Genomic DNA, 16448 nt, shown 5'->3' with positions numbered 1-16448 from the left:
CGTAATGTAAATTTCTTCTTCTTTCTTTATTCAAAAAGCCGTTAAAAATTTAGTGTGACCATTAGCAGAAATTAAAGCATTTCCGACCATAGCGCTTTGGTATTCTCAGCGAAAGTGTGGCTGTGCCCACTGCAGTGCCAGCTTTATTTGTTGGTCGATTTGTTTAAAACAATTTAGAAACCGTGCGAAGAAAGCCATCGCCGGTACCCACATAGACCATAAAGCCTGCCTGGATGGCAGAGAAATCGCTGGCCATGGAGGGCACCGTGCCGGAGGCCAAGTACCAGAAACTGGCCACAGAATACTCAAAGGTAGGATTCCGCCCCAAATCGGCAGCAACAGTTAACGCCCATTAATCCAATTAATCCCCGAAATAAACGCCAAATTAGCTGAGGGCCCAAGCGACGGTGCTGAAGAAGGCGGTGCTCGAGGAGCAGTCCAAGGAGGCCAGCTTGCGGGAGCAGCTGCAGCAGTACGCCACCTCGTTGCGGCGTACGGAGCAGGAGGTGGACTCTCTGGGCTTTCGCAACAAGCAGCTGGAGTCCCGGGTGTCCCAGCTGCAACAAGAAATCTCGGTGCACGAGCAGCCCAAGAAGAAGGACAAGGACTCCGGCGGCAGGCGGGGATTGCAGAACAATAGTAGCCGCCCAGAAGCCGATCCACCATCGGATGCCGCTCAAGAAGCGCTCATCTTTGAGGAACTGCAGAAGAAAATCATGGAGAATGCGCAGCTGACGTCATTGGTAAGGCACAGGGGATGAAACTCAAAGTACTTGTTATGAGTTATGGTTCGAATGACTATGCACAGATTGACGACAAGCAAAGGGATCTGCTGCTGCACACGGAGCGCATCGCAACGCTGGAACAAAAGCTGGAGAAGCGCATCGGCGATCAGAACGAGCTGGAGAAGCGACTCAGGAAGGAGGTGGAAACGCTGCAGCACAGGAACAGCGAGCTGGAAACTAAGCTTGTCGATGCGGCCAGCATGGTAAGACTAAGATCTCTCTTAAAATCAATACCTAAAGACTTATGTGTTTTCAGCTTGGCAGCGAGGATGCACTGAGCGCCACCGGCAGCGATAATACTCCTCTCCACAATCTCCAGCAGCAGTCGAATAGCAACCAACTCACTTCCGAGGATCGCATTGCGCTGCTCGAGAAGGAGGCGGCGTATTGGAGGGCTCAATTTGAAGTGGCCAAGCTGCACCAAGCATTTGTCTCGAACCCCAGCAAGGATCTCAGCATGTGCAGCTGCAGCACGGCGGCGGCGGGCGTCACCGTTCGACCGGCAGAGCCGGAAACGAAAGGCAGCCAGCGGGCGCGAGACTCACTGCAGGAACCAGCCGAGCCGCCCTCCAAGGAGCAACTCATTTACAGTGTGTTCAGCAAGAAGTTCGAGGATCTGATGCGACTGAAAGTGCAAGCGGAGTCGAAGCTGCGATCTTACGAGCTGGAGGTGCAGCATCTGCAAAACTGCCTGGAGAACGCGACGCACGAACTGAAGGCCAAGGACGATCAGTTAGCCAGTTTGGGGGGAGCCCTGCAAATGCTCGAAGAGGAGTTGGTGAGTTGTCCCAGTTTTCAGCGATTAGAACCAAGTAACGTCTTGTATTTACTTAGACCACGACGCGTATTAACTACGAGGAGCAAATCAGCGTGCTGACGGAGCAGGTCATTAGTTTAAGTGACCAGCTGGCCGCCTGCAAGTGAGCATGGACAGCGCAGCGCATCCCGCCCAGCTGCTTTACTGTATATTGTTGTAAAATAACTAACTGGGAACGCCCGCTCCCCCTCTGTTTTGTTATTGTCCACCCTCGACGTGTATATAACTGAACATTCTATATGTATTAAATAATTCTCTAAAGTTTAAAGTTTACAATTTGATTGAGAATGAGGAGCCGCAGGAGCAGCCCTGTTCCGCCAGCGGATTGGCCACCATCCGAAAGCCGGCGCGTATTAGTTCGCTGTGGTAGTCCACGGTGGCGCCGCTGCAGTACTCCAGCGAGACGGTATCGATCACCACCTTGGCCTCACCCTCGCCAAACTGCCGGTCATCCTCGTTCAGCTGCTTGTCCAAATCGAATTTGTACTGAAAGCCGGAGCATCCGCCGCCCTCGACGGTCACACGCAGAAAGGATCCGTCCACGCAGATCTCGCGGAGTCGCTTCAAGCAGCTCTCGCTCACCTGGACACTCAGCTCGGGATTGGCGGATGTGGAGGCGGTGGCATGCCGCATTAGGATTAGATTTCTATAAAAGATCAAACACTTATTGTGGAGTTTGTCGGGCATATTTTCTAGCTAATTTCACCTTTGGAATCCGGTTCTGGCCACTTGCCGCAGTAGGAACGCCATAATTTCACGATTTCACAGCCAAAAAATGTTATTTCAATATTTCTATTTACTATCTCGTAATCCAAACAAATTCAGCTGTTTTCGCTCGATAACAAGTGGGGATAGTTGCACAAATTTATCGATACATCCCAATTGGGCTATCAAGGTTTGTGTCTGTGCTGTTTTTTTTTTTATGTTAAGGTTTAAATATTTTTGTATCTTACAGAACGCATTTGTTAAGTTATTTCACATGAAAACAACACCGAACTTTTAAATACTTTATTTTTTCTTAAAAGCACCGCGCATAATTTTTTTTGAATTTATTGGTATATTTGAGGAAATGCATTTTCTAGTACATTAAGTTATTCATCTACGGTCACACTGCGGCTTGGGAGGAATTTTTGAAGACGTTGGTTGTTTGATTTTACGCTCAAACTAGTTTTGATTTCTACGGCGTAAATGCTGCCCCATATACGAACATATTTCAGATATTGATAGAGCAGATGGCTCTGCAGGTAACCATAAATGGAAAGTTCGGGGCCAACTTGAGGAGGCCCATCGGACCACTGGACGATCCAGAGCAAGTGCGCAAAGATCTCGAGAGTGAGCGTCGCATAACCCGTTTGAAGCAGGTAATTTGGCCCTTGGGCTCCGAGTCCATTGCGCAGTAATTGTAAGACTAACCATGACCCAATTTTGACAACCAGGTGCGTGAGAAGTCCAACCACCTGGCACGCCAGATACGCGAGGAGGTGGCTGCCGAAAAGCGGCGTCAAATCGACAAATTGGAGCAGGTCAAGCAAAAGGAGCTAGATGCGTGGCGTGAGCATGTTTTGGTCAAAAAACACCAGGACTACCGTTCGGCCATTTTCCAGGTGGGCGCCGCCCATCGCGCCGCACAGGAGGAAAACGAACGCATCGAGCAGCAGAAGCAAGAGAGAATCGAGAAAATCCAAAGGTGTCGCAAGCAGGCCATGAAAAGATCGGGAAAAGCTAGCGTCGAGTTGCGCGCCACAAACGCAATGAATCTGAATGCGGAGGGACGTGCCTCGGCGGGCACACAAACGACCGTTGTCGAGGACAAAGAAAATCGACTGGAGAGCGGTTGTAACAAACCCTGTTGCAAGGGCAAACGCAAAAGGACAACCAGCTGTGGATGTGCCAGCACCGATGGTGAGGATGAGAAGGAGGATGACGCATCCTCCCAGGACGACTCATCCATTCTGCTCAGCGAGAGTCCCAAAAGCAATCGACGGCTCCAGAAGACTCCCCCCGTAATCCTAGACGTGGAAATCGAGGAAACCATTTCCGAAACCCACAAGAGTCCTGAAGGTATGGATATAAATGATAGGTTCATGCAAACCAACCGCAAATTCAGCCATGTCGTGAGACCCAGCGATGATGAACCCCAACGTCGGCCGAGATTTACTCAGATCAGCGATTTGGTAAGGAAAACCACAACTACCATGCGAACTGGGCCAACTCAGCAAAGGGAAGCAGATCATTCTCCATCGGTATCTGCGCCGCCTAGTCCCACCAAATCTCTGCCAAGATCGCCCAGGAAAACTGTAGAGCGTGAGGAACCCGTTCCTGCTCCAGCACCCAGAAAATCACCCACTAAAACTGCCAAAGGATCCCCCAAGAAAACCGCGACGGCAGCACGTAATCAGCCGACAGTCAAGAGACCGGGCTTAAAAATTAATCCAGCTCCTGCCAAGGTAATAGATGCGGGATTACAAAGAGGTCAGAAGGCCAAAACTCCAGCTACGCTGCGCAAAGTAACAGCCATACACGAGCCAGCAGCGGAACCTCCCCGAATCCTTCAACAGATTCCAGAGCAGACTATGCCACCCATGCCAAATCCACCATTGACCCATTGTTATCCCATGCCGCAGAATCAGCCGTACATGCATCCGTATGCCCAACACCCGATGCAACCATATGCGATGCCATACTCAATGCCATTTCCCATGCAAGCCCAGTTTCCACAACCTCATCCGATGTACGCGCCGCAGCATATGATGCCGAATCAGCCAGCCGTGCACGTTCCCGCTGTTACTGCTCCACCGAGCACTGCTACGCACTCCACTGTATCCACCACCACATATACCATGTCCACGCGACAGGACCCAAAGACGACTCAATCGGGGCGTGTGCAGTTCTACGACCATAGCAATAAATACCATAGAACGTACGAAGCTCCGACGCAGTCGGTGCAGTGCAATGAGAAGGATGCCACCCAAATGACCGCCATGGATCATGCTCGCATCGAGAACCAACTGAGGGAGCTGCGGGAACAGGAGCTGGACAAACTTAGGTAATGGGCAAACGCCCTGAATTTATGTTAGTGAATACTAATAACTCATTCTAACAGGAAAATCAGTAACGATCGTGGCCAAAAGGCTCTGGAACGCGAGCAAGTGCGAAGGGATTGTGCCGAATTAACCGAAAAGCTGGATGCCTTAACTCAACAGCAACCACAGCTCTTGCCAACCGATGTAAGGCAATCAAATATCTTTTCCCTTTAAACAATGCAAACTTATTTTTCCAACAGGCTAACATTATACCCAGCCATCGGTTCGCGGATGCGGCTGCCAGGCGAGAGCAGAAGATGAACGAGGCAATGGAAGAAATGCTGCTTCGTCCGGCCATCATCACCTGCCCGGAAGTGCGCACCAAACCAACGCCTCCAAACTCGTCGCGCGGCAAATCGAAAGCTCCCATGGCCGTCAATGTGGGTGAACCTCCTGTTCAAATGGGCCGCGATAATCTTGGCAGCACGGAGAGCTGCTGCTCCATACTCCTCGACTATGTTGATGATCAAAGCAAACAGCTCAAGTCGGACCTGAAGGCCGAGCAATCAAACTCACTGAAAGCGATGAGGCTAAGAAGTTTGCTTGAGCGCATTGAAAAAATTCGAGTCCAGCTGTTGGAGGAACTGAAGGCGGGCGAGACAGCTGGATCAAAAGGGGACAATGCACAGGAATTGAATAATATACGTCAGGAGCGAGCTGATATTCTATCCGAGAGAACGAGGACCTTGAACGAACGCGAATCTGATTTGCAACAGAAGGAGGCTATTCTCGAGCAGCGGCTAAGAAAATTCTACAAAGAGACAAAAAGCGCAAAATCCAGCGAAGCTGATCAGCCAAAGGCAACCGCAAAAGAAGACGGGCCAGTGGAGATCATCATTAAAGTGAGAAGCGACGGTACTGTAAAACAATATGTACCAAGAGCCAAGTCGAAAGCCAAAGCAAAGCCGTCAGCTATTGATAATGAAAAGGATGTGCCCCTGGGCTCAACTGAGAGCACACCAAGAGACGATGCGGCAAAGCAGACGCCACAGGATCACGGAAAGCGGCCATTGCCACAGGATCAGCGTCAGATATCCATAGATTCCAACTCCACCGCCTATCGCAGTCTGCCGTCAGTAAGCTATAAAAATTTGAATCCAGGAATTCCTTCTGCACCGGTGGCTCCCGCTTCTGCTCCGTTACATCCCATGGTTGTTCAATACATAAACCGTCTGCTGGGAATGACCCGCCAAAGTATAGATGATATGGGTGTCAGTTCCTCGTATGTGGCCACACCCTCAACCTCGGTGATCAACTCATCGAGAAACGTTACGCCCTGTGCCGAGCCCGAAGCTGGAAGAGCTGAAAGGGATCAGGATGAAGAGACGGTGATGAACGAGCAGCGCGTGGAGCGGGTGCAATCCTTTATTGCCGACAATCGCAGCTTAATCGATGATTTGGAAGCATCAATACGTTGCCAGCAGCAGCTGCAAAGGGAGCAGCAGTCGCAGGACGAAGAGAGAAGTCTGCGCGCCTTCGATCAAATATGGAACAAGCGCTTGGCCAAGAATCTAGAAGATTGTCAGCAAACCAACAAACAGAAAGAGCACAAAGTGGAAAAGATTACTCAGGGAGACAGGAAAAATGTGTCAGCTCAAAAAGAAAACGGCAGAGTTCTGGCTTCTCAAGAAAGGGAGCGACAGCAGCCATCCAAAGGTGCAGTGCAACAAAAAAGAGAACAAAAGACCATGAAACATGGCGGAGTATCCTTGCCTGTCGATAAAAGCACAAACCGCGTAGTGGCCGAAAAATCGAAATGCCAATCTACCAGCGACGAGTCCTCTGCTCGAAACATGGAACGCTATGCGCAGCTCACGGAGAATTGCACCCAGCGGATCGCCGAACTGACGGAGCTGATCACGAAGGTGCGCGAGGAGAAGCAACGACTGGTGGAGGTCACCCTCACATCGAACAGCGATGGCGAGCGCCAATCCACTGAATACTTTGAGCTCCCAACTGGACAAAAGCGCACCAGATGCCGAACACTGTCCGATCGCAGCGACTCTCAAACGCCTTCGACCTCGGAAGCCTTGCCGCTGCAGAAGCACAAGCCGACAGCAGCCAGCAGGGATAGTGGCATCGCGGACTCGCGTCCCATAACGGCCCAGGGACAGGTGTGCGTCGATGTGGAACCCATCTCGCTCGGCTCCTCCACGCAGAACAATACAGCACGCGGCCGAATGAAGGCTCCTCCGGCCACGATTAGGCGGTATAGTCCTCAACTGAACGCCGAGGATCTGGCGCACGAGTTGTCGACCATCACCGAAGTGGAAACGCCGGGACAATCACATATTGTGGCCGCCACACACAAGCCGTTTCCCAGTTTTGATCAGTATGCCAGAGAATTGCAGTTGGATCTGTCGCGCTTGGATGCTGATCAGAGCCAACGGTTGCAGGGTGAATTTAATGAGTTGATACACGCGATCAACCAGCGCACTCAAGGAACGGACTACCGTGAGTTTCCTAGCATTAATGCGTATCTTCATAACATGACCAGCACCCACATCCACCTGGAGATAGGTCAGGATGCCGATCAGGCCACTCTGTCGCCGGGTGAACTGTTGCGACAGCTGCGTGTGGTCAATGCTAGTATCCAAGAATTTCCCAAACGCAGGGAATACTTTGAAAAACTTATGGCCAAGCAACCGGCCGATCAGAGGGACCTCATAGACAGTGACCGTTTGGAGAATGATTCTTCGGATTCATTCAATATAGAGGAGGAACTCCGCCAGCGAAATATTCTGAAGAACTCTTTTCGACGAGGCAATGCCACTGACACCACAGTGACCGGTCAGGAGGTGGCTAGTAGTACGCGGCGCGAGAGCGTCGCCCCGGTAACCAACGATCAACCGAACGAGAGTGGCATAGATCCCCTATCCGGCAGCAACTTTTCCAGCGACGGGGATCAGAGAGGTCAGTGCTGGCATACCACAATGCATCAGCGGCAACAGCAGGTGGATGAGTTGTGCAGCAGCAGCACAACAGCCTCGTCGCCAGAAAGACGGCCGCGAAAGTCGCGGCTACGTGGAGGCAACGATCACAGTTACAGGTCCAAGGACGAATCCACAGTGCAGGATGCAAGTCAGATAGGAAGATCGCTTAATCTGCGGGAATTCCTAACGCGCGAGCTTCTCAAACATCGAGTGCACAACGGCGACACCACTGAGAGTTCAGATGAGTCGCTAAGGGGACACTTTTTGAAGTCGGTGCTGCACTCGCTCTCCCCCAGCAACAATGAGCAAACAGCAGGAGTGGGTGTAAGCCATGCCACCGGAGCGACCAACGACAGACAAAAGACATCCACACCAGTGGGATCATTCCTCTCCATACCAGAGAAAGCTGGGTCCGTGAACAGCACCGGTTCGCAACTGTTTTCCGGAGAGAGTCGCATCTCGCTGGTAAACTATCCAGATGGAACTCCACCCATTCCTTATGAACAAAGCAAACTAAGTACAAATCAAACTCGCCAATCCTCAGGTCAAATAGGATCAGGTGTGAAGACGTCGCATCGAAAGTCACCTCGAAAATGATCGTCGAACTTTTACACAATTTGTTTGTTTAGGTTTTAAATTGTTTTATCCATTTTATGACAATTATTTATATTTTAATAAACTTTGCAATTATGTGTCCAATAATGACTATCAAAAACGATTGTATCAAATTTGCTCAATATGTTAAATTTTAAATTTTATTACCAATTTGTGTGAATCTTATTTATATTTTAATAAACTCGACGAATATTTATTAAATTTCTATCTAGTGTTTCAAGTACAATAGTTCGCTTTTATGAATATCTACTTGCAATAATGTACACAATATATATACAGTATATATTTGATGGACTAACTAGTGTGTAGAGTTACCCACTGATCCTTTAAGGACCTCGGTGTTTCAGTTCTAGTCTGGAACCAGAATGTAAGTATCTTTGTCATGTTGTAAGTAAACATCCGTTTCACTGGCGGTCCACAATAAGTTGATGGACAAATATTACAGTGTAGTCCCAGGTGGAGATTACATCTAAGTACAATACGTATAAGGCAGCACACATCTAGACTTTTCGTTAACAAACTTAACTAAACTAAGAAAATGAAACATTGATAACATAAAATGTTCATGTGCACAAAAAAATCATTTTGGTACGGCTTTTGTTTTGGACAGCACCCCTTTTCCATTGGGCGCCCAAGAATTTGCAACCTTGAGCCATTGTAAGCACCAGATTTGGATAAATGCGATTTCCGATGGATATGTTGGGCCACAATTTCTCACTCCTGGCGCTCACCTTCATCCACATCGCGGTCTCGCTCATCCCGCTCCCGCTGCATCCTTTTGTGACTGTCACTGGCCGTCTTCTTCAGTGCTTCCGCTTCGTTGCCAGTGGCCTCGACCATTTGCCGGAGATGTCCTTGCGACTTCTTGAGCAGAAAATACGGCACATCGAATTCCACTGCTACACCAGCATCCATTACTATAATCCGATCCGAATCCATGACTGTGTGCAATCGATGAGCAACGGTGAGAACTGTGCACTGCTTGAACTTGTTGCGTATGGTGCGCTGGATCAGGGCATCGGTTCTGAGGAAGTATATGTATTAGAAGATTGTTCTGTAGATATAGAAACTGCCGTTCTAGGACTCACTGTGGATCCACATTGGCCGTGGCCTCATCCAGTACCAGCACCTTGTTGTTTCGCAGAATCGCCCTTGCCAGACAGAGCAACTGACGCTGGCCCACGCTGAAATTGCCGCCCCTTTCCGTGACCAGATAGTCCAGGCCGGGAATAGCTCCTCGCAGCTCCACATCCTCCAGAGCGCTCCACAGCTCGGCATCTGTATACCGCTCGAAGGGGTCCAGATTGTAGCGGATGGTGGCCGAAAACAGTACCGGATCCTGGGGTATAATCGAGATGCGCGTGCGCAGAATTTCCAATGAAATCGTTCCCGTCTCTATGCCATCGATAAGAATCTCTCCCTCGATGTGAGCCAGTCGGAAGAGAGCTCCAATTAGCGAGGACTTTCCGGCACCCGTACGTCCCACAATGCCAACCTTCCAGCCCGCCTCAATGGTCAGATTCAGGTTCTTAAGCACCGGCGATCCATTTGGATCATAACGACAGTTCATGTTGCGGAATTCCACCTGACCACGGGTGGGCCACTGCTTCGGTGGCGACTTCTCGCTCAGCGCTGGCTCCTGCTCCAGTTCGGTGTATTGCAGGACGCGTTCCACGCTGGTCATTTGCTGCAAGGACTCGGCCACCTGGCGCACTCCATATTGCACCATTCCGGTTAGGATCATGGCCTGGGCAATGGCCAAGCCTACGTTACCGCTATAAGTAGCTAAAAGAAGAAAATATACCAATCAGTTATGTTCTTTTTAATTGCATAATTCTTATTGAACTCACTTTCACTGGAGATAATGAAGCTAAAGGTGACAGTGGTTAGGAAGACGCAACTGACGCAGTCCAGCCACAAGCCTAAAGCCGTATTCGCTGCCATGGTCAGTTGCCACACGCTACTATGCACATCCTGCAGCAAATCAAACTCCTTGGCCACCACATCTTGCAACTGGCGGGATCGAATGATGGCCAGACCCGTAAGGGAAGCACTGAGATGTGAGAATACCGGACTGCGGCAGATGCCCTCCAATCGTTTGAGATCCTGCGAGGGCCTCAGATACAACTTCAAGATGAGCACATCCACAACGGCCACCACCAGCATGGCGGCCACCAAAACCGGATTCAGTATACCAATCACAATGAGAATTCCAAACATCACCAGGGCGATCTGTATAAAATCCATCATGGCCCGCGGCAACAGCTCATCAATGGCGCCCATATCCTTGGAGAAGCGATTCAGAATCCTTCCCGAGGGAGTGGTGTCAAAGAATCTCATGGTGGCGTGCAGGATGCAGGCAAACATGCGATCGTGCAGCACCTTAGACGCATGCATGCAAATCTTGAAGAACAGGAAACCCCGGAACGTGGTCATGATCACCACGGCGATGATCAGAGCACCGTATATGTACATGCACTCGAAGGTGGTGAAGCTGGTGACCTCTCCCTGCGACCGCTGATGCTCCTGCTGTGTCCAGATGTTGGCAAAGAAATCAGAACTGCTGCACACCACCTGGGACATAACCATCACAAAGACCATGAAGCTGAAGCTCAGGAGAGTGCTGCCCGCATGGAAGTACTCGTACCAAACGCGCGGTGATATGCCGCCAGATGCTTGGGCCTCGGCCAGAGCATCCTCATCGACATTATCTTCCAATTGGGTGCTGTCCAACTGAAACGGGAAAAGCATTGCTTAAATTAGGTGAACATAAAATGTTGGGACATTGCAAACCCACCGACTTGCTGCCATGTATCGAGCTGCTCTGTTTTCTCAACTGCTGATACCCATCTTTCACACCATCGATGAAGGGTATGTCCTCGTCGTCACTGTCCAGTGAGTTGGAACTTAACGGGGATGATTGGTTGCGACTGTTTTCCGCCTCCTCCTCCTTGGGTCGCTCCAGAAGCTTTGCGAAGTCCAAATCACTGTTTACCAGCTCCTGGTAGGTGCCTTGCCTCAAAATCCTTCCCTGGTCGACAATCACAATAACATCGGCCTCGGACAGGAAGTGCACCTGGTGGGTCACTAGAATGCGGGTCGCCTTCAGCTGAGCCAGTCGTCCTCTGGGTCCAATGACCTCATCGAAGAGATGCCTGCCCACGTGCGCATCTACAGCACTTAGCGGATCGTCCATCAAATAAATCTGGGCAGACTTGTAGACAGCTCGGGCCAAGCTGATGCGTGCTCTTTGGCCTCCGGATAAGGACGCTCCGCGCTCACCCACCAGTGTTTTGTCTCCATTTGGCAGCTGTTGGAAATCCGTGCTGAGGGCACAGCACCGTGTTACCTCCTGGTAGCGCTTCCTATCGAACTCCTCACCGAAAAGGATGTTATTTCGCACCGATCCCGTAAAGAGCCATGGTTCCTGGGCTGCATAGGAGAGGTCACCCTGGATATATACTCCTCCATCGATAACTGGCAGTTCACCCAGGAGCAACTGGAGGATAGAACTCTTTCCGGCTCCCACCGGTCCAATCACAGCGCACAGTTGGCCCTTCTCGATCTGCAGATTTATGCCTTGCAACGTTCTCTGTGGCTTCTCATTATCCCAGCTGGCATTGATATCCTTGATGGTCACAGCTCTCGAGTCTCCCCCTTCCTGATCTCGCTTATGGGTTAGTCCTTGGGTGCGCTCCTCACGTCCCTCGAGCAGAAGGAAGTCCTGAATCCGACGCAGCGAAACTAAAGCTTCCGCTCCGAAACTAACAGCTAGCGGATACCAAATGGCAGCCACCAGTTGCAGGATGTTGTAGTAACTGGCAGCTGAGAAGACAAAGTCAGCCGTTATGGTTTGGCCCATTAAAGCGGCCGCTGCCAGGGTGATGTACAAGGTGGATCGCTCTGTGAACACCATGGTGCTGAGGTAGAAGCCACGCAGGTAAGATGCATATCGGATCTGCTTGATTTCGCTCCGCCGAGCCTCGGCCACCACCGCCTGGAAAGGTTTCTCCCAGGCGTACATCTTGATAACCTGAATGCCCTGCACCAGCTCGTTCATGATGCCCACTCTCGCGTCTGTTCGCTCCGCAATTCTCATCCGCAGCACAGAGGTTACCTTGCTCAAGGCCGTCTGCACGGGCACCGTTTTCAAAAGCAGTCCAACTACTCCCACAACCGCTGGGATGCCAATGTTCAGCCAAATCAGGTAGCACGTGAGCACCGCCTGCAACGGCATAATCCAGATCCAGTGTACGAATATGAAGCCATAGTCCAAACGGTTGACGTCATTTGAGAGCAGGTTGATTAGGTAACCAGCTGGCGTCTGACCAGCCGTTTTCATCGAGAGCCGTAGGGTTTTCCGATAGATCAGCGAGCAGCAGGCTATTCGCATCCGGGCGCCCATCAGGCGCTGGCGAAGATCGACATGGTGCAGCAGGAAGCAGCAGAACAGCGTCGAGAGCACCAGCACGGCGCCCAGACTGTACATATCGTTCCACATGTTGTCGACGGTCCAATCCATGAGGCTTCGCACAGCGGTTGCATTGTGGTCAACTCCATCTACTGGAGGATGCATCGGTTCCCTCAGGGGACCCCCTTTGTCCAGTGAATTGGGGGAAAAGGCTGAAATATGTGAATATGTAAATGATTCATTTGTATATTTACATCAAGAATGAAAATCCATTGTTTAAAGCTTACCATCACCCGGAGATCCGCCAGAAGCGGCGACAGTCTGACTCATCACATAGTTTCCTATTTCCCGTGCAGTTCGATTCAAGGAATCGGATATCGAAACATCATTCAAATTGATATTTCTTACCTCTGGCACAGAAGTTTTTTGGAACTGAATCAACAGCTGCGCAAGAACAGCAGGAATCAAGGTTCTGAAAAAGAGATATTTTTTTATATTACACATGACGCATTTAATTCAATCGCCAACTCACTTGATTACTATGTAGATTAAGCAAATGAGGCCATTGATGATCGTGGGACCTAGAAAACAGCGGAACAGTGCGTTTCTGAGACGGGGCTTCTGTTTCTTGCGGTGGGATCGCTCCAGTTCCTTAAACCATTGACTAAAAGATAATCACAATTCACGTATGATTAATAACACTTTTCCTAAGTGTTTATTGTCAGTTGAAAAGGATGTTAAATCTGTATACTTACTCTTCCAAACGGTCGCCCAACTGCTCGGATTGATCTTCCTTGAGACATTGCGTAAGGTCATCCGTATTCAGGCCTCTGCGGGATCCTCGATAGAGTAAGGGTATCGCCCAGGCAAATATTAGTTGTGAAATAATATTTGCATGCTGTCGCGGGTTTTTCCGCGTTGGCTTGGCACTACTATCCATGCTATCATATGGATGGATAGCTCTCGTCTAGATCAGAAAATCCGTCTGCCTGCGATCGCAAACAAGCTCATGTTAAATAATTAAACGCTTAAAGATATAGCAGTCAGCTATACTCGCCCTTAACATTGGTTCAATGACATGTTTTTAACATTAATTAAGTGTTGAATGTGAATCACAATTAAATTTAGAAATTGATGAAAACATTTACAAAACATATAAAATGATTTCAGTCTATGACTTTCAAATAACCAATGTGTACTGTATTCGCCTGCATTCCCATGTCTTTATCATGTTTGTATGTAGTATAAAACTAGTTGATTGCTCGAAGACTAGTCTAGCAATAGCTAGTTTCTTATCAGCAAAGACCTTGACCAATAAAAGTTTGCTGTTTTATGCATAAAAGCAAAAGTACTACTGTGTATCTATCTTTCTATGTATCTACTAGATGGAAATATAGTATAGTAATATACATTTCCAATAGACTGCCATAAACTATAGTCTCTTCGTGTCTGATAAGGTCTACGTGTGACTAGAAGCGAAGCTAGCTTTTATTATGGATAGAGAAAGGTGAGCACTCAGATTTCGTAGGCCCCATCTATTTAGATAGGTTTTATGAATTAACTGGGGTTCTGTGAAGAAAATGAGGATGCGTGTATCGAAGTTCACGGAGCATAGACTAGACGAGGGTCAGTCACACGATATCGGTCGTTAGCCCAATGTCTATATATACATATATGTAAGCATATGCCTATAATAGCTATTTGCTATGTCTGTAACTGATAGCATGCGACACGGGGAGCGTAAATCAAAACGCATTTTGAGCCGCCGTCGACACTTGCACATCTTCGTATGACAATAATCATAATGTTTATTAATTGGCAAGCAAAAGTCCAGAGACCTTCTCAGATAAGCGAGACCGGTATTTGGACACGTACATATTTCTGTTTATAACTACGGATGCTTTTTCATTGAGGCTTTGAGCCAGGCGAAATTATTTTGACCCAGTTGCTCAAAGCGGAAATTTCACTTTTCAAATTAAAACTTTTCGAGTTAACTTCACTTGCTGGCAGTTGTGGAGTTATTGACCGGGAAATTTTCATGCTCCACAGTTGCTGATTGTGAAATAACATTAAAGCACTTTTAAAGTTGAGTTCCAACGCCCCTTAAATGCCGCTCCCCTTTTCGAATTAATAGATCTAAATTGTCTGGGCGCAGGCCTTTAATAAAATGTGACGATGCCAATGAATTTACGTAAATAGACAGAAAAACGTGCTGTATATCTTCCCATTTCGATTAAAGCAATTAAAACTACTTATATACAATGTTTTTGGCTTTTCATTGTTATCTACTAGACAGATGTTCATATCAGTTTGAAATTGCCGTCATTTTTATCAGTCCGTTATCTTTAATTGAAGTTTAGTAATTATTTTAGGCACTTGTGGAATTTTAATGTTGTTTCAATTGCCTAAAGCGAGTTTTGTAAGCAACAACTGTGACAATCAATTCGGAGTTTTAGGTTTCCATAAATATTTCCAACGAAATCTAATTTATGAACGCGCTAAATAAACACAGACAGGCGCATAACGAACAGATTGTAAACCAGTGATTAATTTATTTTTACCTGTATCGCCAAGTCAGTTACAGTGAAACATCAAAAGGCGGAACTCACTAATTGGGATTTTGGGCTACAGCAACTGTACAAAAATGTTCTTTCATTATAGTAATATAATGGGTTTCAAAAAGTACAAAACTTTCTTATGAGTTTGTCTAATTAATTTGAATTTTCTTTTTGGCCAACAAAGGGTGGTCCACATTATTGAATTCCCACTGTATATATCTACATGTGTATATTATACACGAGCACTGGGGCAATCGGCTGCGACCCCACGGGCAAACAAGTGGTTGTTTGGTGGAAAACCGGCATTCCAATCGCTTCCAGTGCCGCTTTGCACATGGAAAGTATTCCACACTCGGCACACAATGGGAGAAACTAAATTTAATAACGGTTAATGACGTAAAGGCGAGGGAGAATTACAGCAGACAGCGACATAACAGCACATTGAGCACCCAGGCGGCCATCGAAAACAAAGAAGCAAAAGCGCACACAATCATGCAAATCGCCTGTACACATGTACATATGCCACTTATTACGCGAATATAGCCACTTCCAAATATTACCATTCACCGTTAGATTTAATCACTCGAAAGACACTTACTTGTGCTATCAGAGCATTAAACGGTTCCCACTACCGTGCTCTATTATTGTACCACTCGAATTGGTCGCAACGGAGCAGCACGTGCAGAAATAGTATGCACACAAGCACAAAACGCCGACTCACGCACACTCACACAAACGGACCAACGAATGCGCACCCGTACGCAACAAACACGACCGCCTCCTTCAACAGTTCGGCACCGAATGAAATGCGTGTATCTAAATCTGAGTAAGAGAGGGGGAGAGATATGAAGAAGAGCGAGCAAAAGCTTCTTGTATGTAAAAAAGCCTAAAGCTTTTGACATGTAATGTATACACGTGTAAAATGTAAATGGTTAAAGAGAATTATTTGATTAAATATAATTAAAATATGATTAAATTATGTAATGCTTACATTAATCATTAAATTATAATTTTACTTGCAATGTGTATTAGAGGCACTTAAGTAATTGCCAATCAGTACAGCTGCGCAACATTTGATGTCCTTAACCACAGCCCCCACCACCCCCTGTCAACTTGTGTAAACACGCACCGCAACAGTTGTTCTATTTTGGCGCCAAAAATAGCTGAGAAAGTAAACAACAAAGCTCGCTCTCTCACTCAATTGCGCTCTCGAAAACCTTGTTACAGGATGTAGGTCAACCACTGC

General features: G+C 48.0%; 4 protein-coding genes across 4 annotated transcripts; 2 read left to right on the top strand and 2 right to left on the bottom strand.

The window, feature by feature from the left end:
* The first annotated feature begins 95 nt into the window (after positions 1-95).
* LOC6538702 (protein phosphatase 1 regulatory subunit 21) lies at positions 96-1870 on the top strand. Its single transcript, XM_002099181.3, has 5 exons — positions 96-311; positions 390-743; positions 809-988; positions 1042-1563; positions 1620-1870. Exons 1-5 carry the CDS (start codon positions 234-236, stop codon positions 1707-1709), a joined length of 1224 nt encoding a protein of 407 aa, XP_002099217.1. The 5' UTR covers positions 96-233; the 3' UTR covers positions 1710-1870.
* On the bottom strand, positions 1826-2468 carry LOC6538701 (iron-sulfur cluster assembly 2 homolog, mitochondrial). Its single transcript, XM_002099180.3, has 2 exons — positions 2309-2468; positions 1826-2248 (listed from the first exon to the last, which is right to left on the bottom strand). The coding sequence occupies exons 1-2, from the start codon at positions 2350-2352 to the stop codon at positions 1873-1875; spliced, it is 420 nt and encodes a 139-aa protein (XP_002099216.1). The 5' UTR covers positions 2353-2468; the 3' UTR covers positions 1826-1872.
* A 235-nt stretch (positions 2469-2703) lies between these two features.
* LOC6538700 lies at positions 2704-8333 on the top strand. Its single transcript, XM_002099179.4, has 4 exons — positions 2704-2963; positions 3039-4648; positions 4706-4829; positions 4886-8333. Exons 1-4 carry the CDS (start codon positions 2835-2837, stop codon positions 8213-8215), a joined length of 5193 nt encoding a protein of 1730 aa, XP_002099215.1. The 5' UTR covers positions 2704-2834; the 3' UTR covers positions 8216-8333.
* A 114-nt stretch (positions 8334-8447) lies between these two features.
* LOC6538699 (ATP-binding cassette sub-family C member 4) lies at positions 8448-16000 on the bottom strand. The gene is made up of 8 exons (XM_002099178.4): positions 15801-16000; positions 13400-13633; positions 13177-13308; positions 12932-13116; positions 11031-12856; positions 10084-10966; positions 9322-10018; positions 8448-9257 (listed from the first exon to the last, which is right to left on the bottom strand). The coding sequence occupies exons 2-8, from the start codon at positions 13582-13584 to the stop codon at positions 8948-8950; spliced, it is 4218 nt and encodes a 1405-aa protein (XP_002099214.1). The 5' UTR covers positions 13585-13633; positions 15801-16000; the 3' UTR covers positions 8448-8947.
* Between the last annotated feature and the right edge of the window lie 448 nt (positions 16001-16448).

This window comes from Drosophila yakuba, chromosome 3R, assembly GCF_016746365.2.
Source record: "Drosophila yakuba strain Tai18E2 chromosome 3R, Prin_Dyak_Tai18E2_2.1, whole genome shotgun sequence".
Lineage (NCBI taxonomy): Eukaryota > Metazoa > Arthropoda > Insecta > Diptera > Drosophilidae > Drosophila > Drosophila yakuba.
This window is presented reverse-complemented; position numbering and strand designations above follow the sequence as displayed.

Coding starts and splice junctions, on each gene's coding strand:
- LOC6538702 (XM_002099181.3), top strand. CDS start 234: ATGGCAGAGAAATCGCTGGCCATGGAGGGCACCGTGCCGGAGGCCAAG. Junction 989..1,041: donor TTGTCGATGCGGCCAGCATG/GTAAGACTAAGA, acceptor ATGTGTTTTCAG/CTTGGCAGCGAGGATGCACT. Junction 1,564..1,619: donor AAATGCTCGAAGAGGAGTTG/GTGAGTTGTCCC, acceptor GTATTTACTTAG/ACCACGACGCGTATTAACTA.
- LOC6538701 (XM_002099180.3), bottom strand. CDS start 2,352: ATGGCGTTCCTACTGCGGCAAGTGGCCAGAACCGGATTCCAAAG. Junction 2,249..2,308: donor GCCAGAACCGGATTCCAAAG/GTGAAATTAGCT, acceptor GATCTTTTATAG/AAATCTAATCCTAATGCGGC.
- LOC6538700 (XM_002099179.4), top strand. CDS start 2,835: ATGGCTCTGCAGGTAACCATAAATGGAAAGTTCGGGGCCAACTTGAGG. Junction 2,964..3,038: donor GCATAACCCGTTTGAAGCAG/GTAATTTGGCCC, acceptor TTTGACAACCAG/GTGCGTGAGAAGTCCAACCA. Junction 4,830..4,885: donor CACAGCTCTTGCCAACCGAT/GTAAGGCAATCA, acceptor TTTTTCCAACAG/GCTAACATTATACCCAGCCA.
- LOC6538699 (XM_002099178.4), bottom strand. CDS start 13,584: ATGGATAGTAGTGCCAAGCCAACGCGGAAAAACCCGCGACAGCATGCA. Junction 13,309..13,399: donor TTGGGCGACCGTTTGGAAGA/GTAAGTATACAG, acceptor ATTATCTTTTAG/TCAATGGTTTAAGGAACTGG. Junction 12,857..12,931: donor TGGCGGATCTCCGGGTGATG/GTAAGCTTTAAA, acceptor CACATATTTCAG/CCTTTTCCCCCAATTCACTG.